Source organism: Leptonotus elevatus, chromosome 11 (genome assembly GCF_054856555.1).
Source record: "Leptonotus elevatus isolate MCC_2025b chromosome 11, RoL_Lele_1.0, whole genome shotgun sequence".
Classification (NCBI taxonomy): Eukaryota; Metazoa; Chordata; class Actinopteri; order Syngnathiformes; family Syngnathidae; genus Leptonotus; species Leptonotus elevatus.
This window is the reverse complement of record NC_141249.1, coordinates 22,972,098-22,985,420: the sequence shown is the minus strand read 5'-3', so window position 1 is coordinate 22,985,420 and position 13,323 is coordinate 22,972,098. Positions and strand designations below refer to the sequence as shown.

The 13,323-nt window shown below is 41.4% G+C and overlaps 1 protein-coding gene across 8 annotated transcripts in view; it reads right to left on the bottom strand.

The window, feature by feature from the left end:
- The window catches only part of kif1aa (kinesin family member 1Aa), a 40,905-nt gene that overhangs the window by 13,747 nt on the left and 13,835 nt on the right, over nt 1-13,323 (bottom strand). For 4 of the 8 annotated variants that reach the window (XM_086088452.1, XM_086088457.1, XM_086088459.1 and 1 more), the window contains 20 exons: nt 12,900-13,033; nt 12,073-12,152; nt 11,889-11,964; nt 11,404-11,483; nt 10,413-10,519; nt 10,239-10,319; nt 9,914-10,094; nt 9,765-9,837; nt 8,787-8,877; nt 8,567-8,715; nt 8,324-8,502; nt 6,938-7,108; nt 6,393-6,713; nt 3,433-3,551; nt 3,251-3,336; nt 2,187-2,319; nt 1,873-2,035; nt 1,644-1,734; nt 1,438-1,556; nt 766-821 (listed from right to left, as the gene is read on the bottom strand). In XM_086088452.1, coding sequence (XP_085944578.1) covers nt 766-821; nt 1,438-1,556; nt 1,644-1,734; nt 1,873-2,035; nt 2,187-2,319; nt 3,251-3,336; nt 3,433-3,551; nt 6,393-6,713; nt 6,938-7,108; nt 8,324-8,502; nt 8,567-8,715; nt 8,787-8,877; nt 9,765-9,837; nt 9,914-10,094; nt 10,239-10,319; nt 10,413-10,519; nt 11,404-11,483; nt 11,889-11,964; nt 12,073-12,152; nt 12,900-13,033 — 2,490 coding nt within the window. Of the gene's footprint in view, nt 1-450; nt 658-765; nt 822-1,437; nt 1,557-1,643; nt 1,735-1,872; nt 2,036-2,186; nt 2,320-3,250; nt 3,337-3,432; nt 3,552-6,392; nt 6,714-6,937; nt 7,109-8,323; nt 8,503-8,566; nt 8,716-8,786; nt 8,878-9,764; nt 9,838-9,913; nt 10,095-10,238; nt 10,320-10,412; nt 10,520-11,403; nt 11,484-11,888; nt 11,965-12,072; nt 12,153-12,899; nt 13,034-13,323 lie in introns of all 8 variants that reach the window. The other 4 variants (XM_086088454.1, XM_086088458.1, XM_086088460.1 and 1 more) reach the window with 2 other exon arrangements.

Sequence of the window (13,323 nt, the reverse complement as noted above, 5' to 3'; positions counted from 1 at the left end):
TCCAAACGAAGCTGGATATTGAGCTGAGCTCTATCTATTAATAATGCCTGTTGGTTTAGAGGAGGCTCAATTTTGGTTGATGAAGCATCGTCACAAAAAGGCTGGACTTACACAACTTAATTGACGAGTCAACAACAGTAAGTACAATACTGAAATCAGGTATAGAGTCATCTTGAAATATAAGATTTTTTTTAAAAGAGCATTTTTTTTAAACTTATTTTTAATTCATTAATAATATTTAATCTTCTTTTTTTTTTCTTCCTGTAATGTTATTTGACTTTTAGCTTAGTAAGACGTGACATATTTCCTCTAAAATGGATGACTAATTTCTTAAGAAAAAAATAATAATCCATATCGGACAGGCCCTATTTGCAACAGAAACAAAGTGAGTGACATTTAAAAAAAAAAAAAGCTTTGTGTCAGGATTGTCTGAGATCATCGTGAACCAACCGGGCGTCTGCGCTTTAACAACAGAACAAATGGAGGCGGGCACGGCGGCCCACGCGGGCTCGTTCGCTTCCATCAGGAAGCAAGCGGCCAGGCCCGCGGCGGAGAGGGCGTGGCCTGACAGAGAGTCCACCAACGCCCCGTTGAGCACGTCGGGCACCAGGTAACGGATCAGCTCCAGTGCTTTCTCCTGGCTCTGCTCCGAGTCTGCTGCTCAGCCAACGACACCAACATGTCTGACACGCGGCTGGTCGGCGCACTATCACAACATCATCCACAAAACAGACAATGTTGTGTGTTTTTTTTTTTTTTTTTTACCTGGTTTGGACAGAGGCATCACACGGGGGAACTGTCTCCTGCAGGGCCGCAGTGGACTATGGATAAGGAAGAGTGTGTTAAAGTAGTATTAAAGCGACTAGAAAAGTGAGTGTTTAGAATTACCATCTATGCTAATTGCTATTAGCCAGTCAATGGCGTTTCATATTATATGCTAGCATTAAGCTACCTGGGGCAAAATTAAATAATAGCTTGGTTGAACATTTGGTTTGGAGAATTTATTTGTTTTTTTGTTTTGTTTCTGTGCTGAGTGTGTTCAAGTCGTGGTCCCCAACTTCAAGTCCGCACAGATATATATATATATATATTTTTTTTTTTTGTGGGATCAATCGGGAACATACGTTAACAGCTGGACGGGAACATTATGAATTTTATCATGACTTTATTCATAAGATACATTCTACACAATGTCCCCCATAATCAAAAATTTTTTTTTGAAACATTTGTATAAAAACAAAAAACACACTCAAATATCAATCCCCTTTAATCAATACTGTATTTTCTTGAAGACCCCCGCAGGCAGCAATTGATTAGTTTTAACAATTATGCAAAAAATTGTCCAAAATGTTTTTTACTTTTGTTAACTGCTGCTTGATGGATTAATTTAAATTAAATCCATTTTCTAATACTTCTGATAAAAATAAAAAGTGTTACCTGATGACATCTTTACAAAGAGGAAGAAAAGCTTGTTTCTGGTAGTGTCCAAACACCTCAAACACAATCGGCTGAGTGCGGATGTAGTCCACAAACGATTTGGTCACTTCGACGGCGATCTGAAAACAAACACAATGAAAGCTACCCGAGAACAAAAACGAGCTACGGCACTCCATTATCATTATCATCGTCCAGTCGGTTGTTACATTCTGCACGTGGTAAAAGCCCAGCGGGGGTCCACGGCCCGTGTTCTTCAAGGGTTCCGTGGAGAAGGCTTCGTCGTGTCGGTGGATGAAGCTGTGCACAAGAAAAGACGAACACGATAAGGCAGCAAGCGCAAGCTAAAAATCATCAACATACTACTTTTTGAACGAGAACAGTATTATCATTTAGAAAAAAAAAAAAATTTGGGAGGGGGGGGGGGGGGGGTCTTACTTGAACTGGCAGAAGATGTCAGCATACTCAGCGGAGATGTTGGCTGCTTGCAGCACTGTCACACGGAAGGTAAAAATGTTCCCAATTTTCAGATGCTCAGCTGTCACGTCTTCTTGGCCGTCCAGTCCCGACTTCCCTTCCTCGTCGTCCTCATCACCGCCAGCTGCGGCACGACAAAACAAACAAACACACATCAGACAACAGCCTTCATTATAGCGGCGTCCCTCAAGAGCTCCAGTTCTCGTTTCATTGTACGTGTTCACCCGCTTTCATGAAATATACCACTGTCATGCTGATAAGACTCATCGTCTCACATGTGTTATTGTTGACTTCGTCCGCCGAGGGTCCCGTCTCCGCGCTCTGCCCCTCGCCTTCCACGATGCGAAGCTCCTCTTGGGATGATACTTCGGTGCGGGACAGGCCCACCGGGCAGGACTCTGACTGAAACTGCATGGGAGGAAAGGAAGAAAAAAAAAAAAAGAAGAAGCAAAATCCAGTTAACTCATTTGCTCCCAAAGACGTATTTATACTTTTTTTTATGGGGGGGGGTGATACTTCGGTGCGGGACAGGCCCACCGGGCAGGACTCTGACTGAAACTGCAAGGGAGGAAAGGAAGAAAAAAAAAAAAGAAGAAGCAAAATCCAGTTAACTCATTTGCTCCCAAAGACGTATTTATACTTTTTTTTATGGAGGGGGGGGTTATACAGAAGGCTTTGCTGCAGCCTCTGAGCTGAAGAGAATGCAAGAAGCAATGGTAGGTGGCAGCAGAGTATAAGAGATGAGCCAGGGCCATGTTAAAAAAAAGCTAATTTACTCACAATTCTAAACAGATTTGTGATTAATAGATGAAACACAGCTAGATTTTAATGCTAATTGGATTAATTTTTCTTTTGGTAGGTTCCATGTCTTTATAGCAATAGAACAGAATATTCTGTAGGCCTCGCAAAATCTGTCAAAATCTAGTAAAACAGCCAGGAGTGAAGGGGGTTGCTTCAGTGAAAATGGCTGCCAGTGAATGAGTTAATCATTTGACGTTCACAGAATCAAGATCTATTTGAGACGAACGGTGGTGAACGGTATGAGATTTTTTTCTAATAGGTTTTCTGGTGAGCTAACAAATACACGCACGCACGCACGCACATACACATTCTCACCCACACACACACACACACACACAAAAAAATATATATATATATAAAAAAAATAATAATAATAAATAATAATAATAAAAGAGCAATGATGATGACATTTCCGAATGAACAATACTGAGCTCTTAGAAAAAAAAAAAAAAAAAAAAAAGATCTATTTGAGACGGACCATACTAGAGGAAGTCCTCGTACCCCCAGATCCTACCTAGACCCTCGATTGTTTACATACCTTCTCATATTGTTGATCTTCAAAGGAGATCTTGGCAGTGCCCGATTGTCGCACCCCTGAGCCGTAGTCGGGCGCTTCCTCATCGGCTGGGGAGCGGAAACAACAGCCTTTTCCAGCCAATCACGCACAGCTCCTTTACATAGCCCCGCCCCTCCTCTCCTCTCCTCTCCTCTCCGCCTTACCCGATATGGCCTGCACTGCCACGCGCAGAAAGCCCTTCACGTCGCCCTTCTCGCTGACGACGGCCACGCGGTGCACCAGGGGAACGGGGTACAGCAGGTTGCTCAAGTACACGAAAGACCTGGACAGGAAATGGAAAGAGAAGGAGGACAAAATGATACAGTCGAGCGAGCCAAGATGGCAAATCACAAAACAAATAACACTGAGCTGCGAAGCAACCAAACACAAGCTGGGATTGCTCTTGAGCGATGGCCATGGCTGCCCTTTACTATTGCTTAACACTGCCGCGTAGAAGATTTGGTTTATTTGGCTTGCTTTCGGTCAGGGAAGACCAAAACGGTGGCGCGGCGAGTGCGTGCACCAAATTAAGAATGTAGTGCAACTCTGGTATCATAATTATGTGATTTGTCTCAACAAGAGTTATATGTGAGTATTTTCCTTAAAACATAAGTGGGGGTGCACCAGGAGACCTCCAAGAGGTGCACCAGATATAAATTGTAATTGCAGTCTGGTATCATAGTTATGCTTCTTTTATCATTAAAATGTTGTGCCAAAATTAAATAAATATAATGCTACTTAACTACAAAATAACACCACGGTATAATGAAATTAAAAAAAAATCATTGAACTACTACTGTATAAGAATTATCTATTAATTGCACATCATCTTAAATAACTATATAATTATATATTTCAATTACATCTTCTTAAGGACATAAATAGCTCTATTTATTTAAAGAAATACAAATTGGCTAGGAAAATAATGGTAACACAATTATTAATTATATAAGTTCAAAATATAATTATTTACCTCTATGCAACTAATTAATGGGTAATTTAGTATCATTTTACATCATTTAGTTGACTTTATATTCATGTAATTTTAGCACAAAAAGATACTGTACAAATTCCACTTAATTAAAAATGATAATAAATCCATAAAAATGACATAAATCAATTGAAAAGGTCACCAAACATATGTATAGAAATCAGTAATTAAACTCTTGTTAAATGTTCATTGTATTATTTAAGATTTAAGATTAATAAATGAAAAATTAATATATAATTGAATACATATTTGTCAAATGAGTTCATTCACATTTAATTACAAACATTACGTAGATAAAAACTGGCATTTTTATGACATTAAAATAATCAATATTATTCCATTACATATCAAACAAACTCATAAATTTGAATATTTGAGATGTTCAATATAATTATGTAAGATTATATTTTACCACTAAATGAATGAATAAACTATTTTTAGGAATGAGTAGACTTCATATTGATTTAATTTTGTCACCCGTTGTGTCTTTTCTGGTCATGATTTTCTTCTGACATTTCATTTTAAGTTTTAAACCATTTCCTTTTCATAAACAGTGTGTCGAGATGTATATGCAATGTTTTCTAAAGACATAATCGGACTGCACCACATCTCCAGTTGTCAATTTGAGGGGGTAAACATTTAAAGGTGTTAAAACAGAGGGACGGCGGGGGGGGGGGGGGGGGGGGGCAGGCTTATGACAAGATTGGTGAGGTGTTAAGAAAGGCATGCTCAGGAAAAAAATAAAAAATTAAATAATGCTTTTTTTCGACATTCAAGTAACAAAAAAATCATCATCATCATCATACGGGGTAAGGGCGGGGCAAACACGGCTCAGCCACACAGCCGACCAATCAAATCAAAGGACACCTCGCCAAGGCCGCGAGGAGGCCACACGAAAGAAAATACATGAATTAAACAAATAAAAATGAAAGGACTTGTACTCTGGCATGCCTAAAAAGAGACGGCTGAGGTAGAAACCAGCTCTTTCAACTTGAGATGTCAACTTCCTGCGTCGTTGTGATTAGTCATGAGTTGGCGTGTTACAAATGTTAGCAATGAAAATAAGATTGAGGACAGAAAATTGGCATAAAAATAAAAGCCCAGAAATGTCTACTCCAGCATCAAACATTTTTGGAAAAATATTTGCGCAAGTCACACCTTAAAGTGAAAGTCAACATTAAACATTTCTTGACAATAATATGTTATATGCGACCTCACTAGTCTAAACATGACATTCTGATTAATATTACATTTGTGGAATAGGAGTTATGCGGCAAAACCCAGCCGTTTTTTCATCCATCTCAGAGAGCGGCCATTTTGCCACTTGCTGTCGACAGAAGATGACATCACAGTTGCTCGGGGCTCAGGCAATGACCAATCACAGCTCACCTGGTTTTTTTTAAGCTAGAAACGACATCATCTGAAAGTGCTTTTCTATTGGCTGCTGCAAGATGACATCACTTCTGTGTGACACACTTTCAAACATCCATATTCCGGTTAATATCTCAAAAAGATATACTTAAAATCACATTTAAAATCATCCCCCAAAGGCTCATGTATTAAATTAATGACCAAAGACTAAAACGAAGGACATTTTCGCTACAATTATAGTACATAAAATGTAGTTTCAGTTAGTTTTCTTTTTTTCTTTTTTTTTTAAAGCATTTTCGTTTTTTATTGTATTTCGTTAACGAATAGTTTTTGAAATTTTAGTTTTGAGTTTTTTCGTTAGTTTTTCGATAACTAAAATAACCTTGCCTGAGACCTGAGCAACATTGATGTCATCTTCTGTCGACAGCAAGTGGCAAAATGGCCGCCCCCTGAGATGGATAAAAACGGCTTTGCTGCTAAACTCTTTTTCCACTAACGCAATGTTAAGAACAATACCACATTTAGATTATTGTCTCCAAAAATTTGGGGTTTGACTTTTTCACCTATTGCGTTTTTTTTTCTTCCTAATCTATGTTCTGATGTTCTTCAATCTTCAGCACAAAACCTTGCCCACCCTGTGACGTCGCTCCATCCGAAAAACGCACACTCTTTATCCCGCTCGTCATTCGTAAAAGGCATCTCAGCGTAAAAGAGCTAGTTTCACACGTCAGCGCGTGCTCTCTCCCCGTAAACCTCACCAACCTTCCCACTACACTGAATAATGGCGAGCGGTCGTAAAAGGGATCCTGGCCTTCGCTGGAGCCTCGGCACAGCTCTCGCTCCTCCTCCTCCTCCTCCTCCTCATCATCATCATCATCCTCCTCCTCCTCCTCCTCCTCTCCCACCAGCTCCGAGCTTGGCTCATCCAAAAAGATATCATCGTCCAGCTCCTCCGACTCGTCGTCCTCGCCACCGCCGCGAACCTCCCTCTGGGGGGAGTCGGTGGTCTCGGAGGCGGAGAGGGTGGGGGACGGGGTGGGGTCACTCATGCGCTCGCTCATGCACGTGTTGAAAAGAGGGTTTCTGGGGGAAGCGGGTTAGTAGAGAGAAAGCACACACTGAATATGGATGGGCCCCGCCTGTTAGTGGATGCACACCAGGACGGGATGCAACAACAACCAGGCGGGAAAATGTTTCGCTGCAATCGTCAACATGATGAGCTTTGATGTCCAGTGGGGGGGGGGGGGGGGGGGGGGGACATTTTTAAGGAAAGACTCGTTTTTTTGACCACATGGTCAAGAGCGTACCTGCCCACCAGACGGAACCACGGGAAGCGGTCGTAAAAAGGATCACCGCCCGTCATGGCGCCTTCACCGTCATCGGTGGTGGAATTCGTGCACGTTGAGGCGGCAATGGCAGCGGCAGGGGGAACCTCAGCGGCGCGGTCGTACATCTCCCGCATGAGATCAAGTCTTTGCCTGCAAGGATACATTTAATTTGGTCAATCGTATTGCATTTTAATTCGAGTGAATCGGATTGCGTATCGTTGTTAGTAGAAAGCACGTGCGCAAATGTGATTAACTTCACAAATTGATATTATTGGACTGCATTTAAGTGAAGCTAATGGAAAGCTATTTGTCCCCCACTTTGATGTATCTATAGCCTGCTTGTACCTCAAATTTTGGCTTCACAAGATAAAATCCCCAAACATTAGTTTCAAAGTGGAAGTCAACCTTAAACATTTCTTGACAATACTATGTTATGTCATCTCACTAGTCCAAACATGACATTCTGATTCATATTACATTTGTGGAACGTGAGTAATGAAGCAAAATCCAGCTGTATTCATCTATCTCAGGGGGCGGCCATTTTGCCACTTGCTGTCGACTGAAGGCGATGTTTGTCAACCAATCACAGCTCAGCTTCAGAAAACAGGTGAGCTGTGATTGGTCGTTGCCTGAGCAACATTGCCCCCCCGAGATGGAAAAAAAACAGCTGGATTTTGCTGATTAACTCATATTCCACTAACACAATATCGTCCACAATACCATATTTAGACTAGTGTGGCAGCATAGAACAATTTTTGGGGGGGCTAACTTCCCCTTTAACGCATTTGCTCCTAAAAACGTATAAATACGTTCTATTTTAAATGTTTGGTGTCTCAAAGATGTATTTATACTTTTTTAATGTATTTTTAAAACAAAAAAAAAATTACGCGAGAGAATACAGAAGGCTTTGATGCAGCCTCTTAACTGCAAAGAACGGTTAAAGAAATGGTAGTTATTACACAAACAGCCAGCAGGTGGCAGCAGAGCAAAAGAGATCAACCAGGGTCCTGTTGAAAAAAAAAGCGAATTTACTCACAGTTCTAAATAGATTTGTGAATAATGATGAAACTTATCTACATTCTAATGCAAATTGCTGCAAAACGGAAACAGAAATATACTTTTTTTCCTGATGAAAGAAGAGACTCTAATCTTCTTTTTGTTAGATTCCATGTTTTCATAGCAAATAGAACGCAATATTCTATGGGCCTTGCAAAATTTGTGAAAATCCAGTAAAACAGCTGGGAGTGAAGGGGGTTGCTTCAGTGAAATGAGTTAAATGAACCAAGACGAAAAACTTTCCTATCAAAAGTAAAGCTTCAACTTATTCCCATGAAAATTCCCAGAATTTTACAATCCTATGAAAACCTGAGTTTCTCCAGTGTCCAGTAGTGAGTGGCGCCATTCTTCTGGTCCTGCACCTCCACAGCCACGATGGTTTGCGGAAAGATTCGCCTCTTGCGCGCTTTACCGGCGTCAGGCGGCAGCAGGTCAGGCGGGAGCGGCGAATAGAGGGTGTCGGTTAACAGCACAAATTGGAACTGAACCTGCCGGGCACAAACGAATGCCTCGTTAGCTTCACGCCAGCTAACGGTGTTGACGTTTTTTTACCTTCTTCTTGAGTTCTACGCTGATGGCATTGGCCTCCTTGAGGAAAATGGCGTTACCCCACAGGAGGTCCCGCAGGGAGGTGAACTGGTAGCACCTCCACTTGCGAAAGCTCCACTCGGCCATCTCTCGTTCCCGTTCGCTCCACTGAACTGGGAGACGGCACCGACATCGAAGTTCAGCTTTCACTCACGCGACCCTACGAGCGTCAATTATGAGTTACCTTCCTCTTCTGGCTCCTCCTCTTCCTCTGGAGCTTCTGGGTAATAACGATCCACCTGTTTCTGAAGAGCTTCTAGCTTGCTCTCATAATCCTGGAATCGAATGTGAGATCAATTCAAAACATTTGATATTTTATCAGCATTTTATTTATTTATTGTACTGTCATACTGAGGAATAACATTGTGGTCACCTTTTCAGGGTAAAAATATTAGAAACGCCTCTCAGAATGGTGCAGTGCCGTTTGCAAAATGAAAACTACTTTGTGTGCTAGTTAGTTGGTTTGTTGGTTGGTCGGCCAGTCAAACGGTTAGTTGGTTGGTTGGTCAGACAATTGGCTTGCTAATTTGGTTGGCCAGTCGGGCAGCCGGATCGGTCAAATGGTCAGACAGACAAATTTGGCTAGTTAGTTTTGGTCAATCAGACAGTCAGCTTGTTGGCTTGATTAGTTGGTCAGTTAGCCTGTTGGCTACTTGGTTGGACAACTAGGCAGTCAGTCATTTGATTCATTGGCCCTTCATACAGTCAGTTGATCGTTCAGTTAGTTAGTTGTTCACCGAGTTGGTTGACTCCTTAACTGGTCGTTTCGTCTGCAAGGGTCAGTTAGTAAGATAGCTAGTTACTTTTTTGGGTGGTCCATTAGTTATTAGTTAGCAGTCAGGTTGTCAGTCAAATGCTCACTTATAAAGTCAAAAAAATCATTTAGGTTGGTCAGTTGGTTCGTCGGCGGTCAGAATGCCAGTTGTTTAATTAAGTAAAGTTAGTTGGTTAGTCAGTCAATTTGTTAAATGGATGAAGGTAAAAATGAATGAATGAATTTATTTTCACTTTTCGCCATTTGAGTCACAAATATGGTAACATCCAGAGTCTCAAGATCATGAACCAGGGAGTAAGTAGCCTGCGAGCTAACAAAAAAAGTTCTGTATTTCACTTCTAATCTGACAGTTATTCTCGTCGTCTTTTGGAAAGGCGAGTCACGTACCAGTCTTTGCTGCTCGAGCAGGTTGTTGGCCTCTTCCCTTTCTTTGCGATATTGATCCTCTAGCTCTTGCAGCCTAAACACAAACATTAGTTAGTTTAAGCATTTCCTTTGTACTCCCGTGTACAGTATTACGACCTCCATTTGTTCACCTCTGCTCCATCTCTTGCTTCATGTCGATGCCTTGCTTCTCCAGCAGCTCCCTCTGGGCAAAGGCCCAGTCCACGGGCTCTGCGGGGGTCTCGGCGCACGGGGTCCTCTCCCTCTCGGCCCGCGCCTGCACGGGGTGGTTGAAGCGGAACACGTGGCTCTTGCCCAGGATGATACGATTTCCTGAATGTCACAGTAGCACCATATCAAGGCAAATTTGTATGTGGACATATTGATTTGATGATACTAAATGCCTGAGAAATGTTGTCAATATGTTGCTGTCTGTCATATTGAAATGATGTCCTAGCATTACATTGACATTCTGACCTGATTTGAGGACCGTGGCCTCCGTCACTCTCTTGCCGTTGACGTAGGTCTCGGCTCCTTCGCAGGGCTCCAAGACAACGGCTACTCGGCAACAAAGACGCCAACAATGTCAACGAGACAACAACAACGACGACGAGGCCCGTCTGGTTCGAATCCAACGTGGCGATCACTCACTTTCTCCCTGCGGCCCAGTGGAGCTGGTGAAAGTGCAGTGCTCATCCTTGATGAAGTGGCCGCTGAGGACGATGTCCTGGCGGCTTGCGGCATCCACGCGGCCCACCCTGAAAAATATTTTCTTGGTTAGTAAACAGGATTTAACAAAAGATGAATGATTGCATATGATGACTTCATTTTGTCAGGCAGCTTCTATTAACTCATTTGCTCGCAAAAACGGATAGATAGGTTCTATTTTAAATATGACGTATTCATACGTTTTTTTTTATGCACGTATACAGAAGGCTTTGATGCGGCCTTTAAACTGAAGAGAATGCTTGAAGCAATGGTAGTTATTAGTAAAACGGCCAGCAGGTGGCAGCAGAGTATAAGAGATCAACCAGGGCCGTGTTGCAACAAGCTCTTTTTGCCAGTGTTTTATTCTATTCTATTCTATATTTTAATGCTAATTGCTGCATGTTGCAAAAAAAGGTATTTCCCCTTCTGGACATTCACAGATTCGTGAATAATGATGAAAATTTGATATATTCTAACGCTAATTGCTGAAAAACGGGAACAGAAACAGATTAGAGACTCTAATCTTTCTTTTGGTAGGTGCCATGTTTTTATAGCAATAGAACACAATATTCTGCTGGCCTTGCAAAATCAGCGAAGGGGGTTGCTTCAGTGAAAATGAGTTAGGGAGATTTCTTAATTGAACAGGTCTGGAGATATCCAGCCTTGGGTGTGGTCAGTGAGAATGAACAGATTTTTTTGTGATTTTTTTTAAATCTCCATTTAAAAACCGAGGTTTATGTTTACTTGTGTTATCAATGTCTGATATTTACATTAATTTTATGATCTTAAACATTTAGATGGGGGAACAACGTGAAAGTCAGTTGTTTAGTAACTTATCCAAGATACCCAAAGTAACAGTGCAGTAGAAACACATCAGGCTGCTCCATCTTATAACAGCACATAGCATATAGCTAATTAATAATAAGCATTTAACCTGGTGATTCCATCCTTGATGTAGTATAGCAGGCACTCGGACATGAGTGGGTCCTCGTTCAGGTTCACCAGATGAGGCGTCTGAGGGGGGAACGTAAAACAATCAAATGAGTCCATTTCTGTCTGCCCCTTTATGATCCCTTTATGAATTATGAACATTATGCAAACACTGCATATCACAGCGCCCACACAAAGCAATTTCATAAAGAAAAATCCATGCAGATAGAGCGAGCTTTATCTCGTCTTCAAACCTGTCAGGCGGTCTCGGGAGCTCTTGAGATAAAACTTAATAAAGGTCAAAGACTCAAAAGCACCCGCACACTTCTCAGCTACAAACCTCGTTAGGGGAAAACAGCCCGACAGTGTCAATAAACACAGCTTGGGGCTTTCTGTGGCTGTCTGACGGCTTAGGGGGGGGCGAATAAAGAGGGCGTTTATTCTTCAAATGCGTCAATGCACTTGGAGGAGTCAAGTCCGTCGGATTACCTTCTTGGGCGAGAAGACGCCGACTGTGCCACCGTCCTCGCGCATGGCCACGCCCATTTCGGCCAGCAGGGCCTCTCTGTGGATGAGGGGCACGCTTGAGTTAGCTGCAACATGCTAATCGCTACGTACCAAGACGTTCCCATGATGTTTGTGTTTTTGTCGGCGGCGGAAAATTGGAGCTCACCGTTCCATTCGAATGGCTTCCGTCCGACGGAGTTTCTCTTCCCACGTCTCATTGAGCTCTGCAATGATTTTCTCCGTTTCCTGATGTTTAGAAAAAAGCAGCAGAGTTGGAGCATTTATACATTTCCACCGGTTTTAAAATGACCGTTTCAAAACAAAAATGGTATCAAGACAAAATGTCTGACATCTTGCGTCCTTTTTTGTGAGTCGACTAATGATAGACATGCCAACCAAATTCAATGTTGTCCATGGAAACTGGCTTTGGGCCTGAATTTTCAAAATCAAATTTCATGTTTTTAATTCCGCCAACTAGGGCTGCTCGATTATGGAAAAAATTATATTTAATAATAAAATAATTTTAAAAAATATTATTTTTGGCCATAATTGAAATCGCGATTGGGGGGGTACCAAACAAGAAAATGTTTAAGCATTTGAAAATATGAAGACAAATTTAAAAAAAAAATAGAAACAATATAATATAAAAAAAGTTCCTTTTGGACCGAACTGAATTTATAATAATAATATATATTTATAATGATATATATATATATGTATATATATATATATATATATTTATTTATTTATTTATTCATGTTGGCAAAAATGTAAGTTAGAGTGCAGCATGTGCACTGTGCATTAGGACGATCATTTATTTTTTGGTACAAAATAAGAAAATGTTTAAACGTAAAAAACAAATAAAAAATATGAAAACAAATAGAGACAAGTTCCTTTTGGATGAAAGAAAATTAGATTTTGTAATTGTGCAGTATAATAATTGTAAAAATTGAATTTCGATTAATTGCACAGCCCTGCCGCCAACACACTCACCTTCAGACGCTCGATGGCCTCCTCGTTGGCCGGGCTGAACATGATGCGGTCGTGCAGGCTGGCAATGGAGCCGGCGCGACTGGAAAGGGCTGACAACGATGGCGAGGGACTCATACCCGTCATGGCGTTGGTCACTGAGGAAAGCGAAGAGACCGAGAAGGAGAGCAAAACTTTTGATTGATAACTGGGGCCTTTACTGTTTTTATTACTGTCGTCGTGCGACAAGCAAGCCAACGAGCAACAACAACAACAAAAAAAGATGGAGCACTGCGGCCATCAAGCTAAAAATAAACAAGCTGCAAAATGTGTTTTGCTCATACGCAAGTTCAGATAAGCGAGGATTACAGTCAACACAAATGAAATATAACAGCGAGGCCATTTCTCTGACTGATTAGCAGTGCATCTCATTTGAATACTGCAGTTT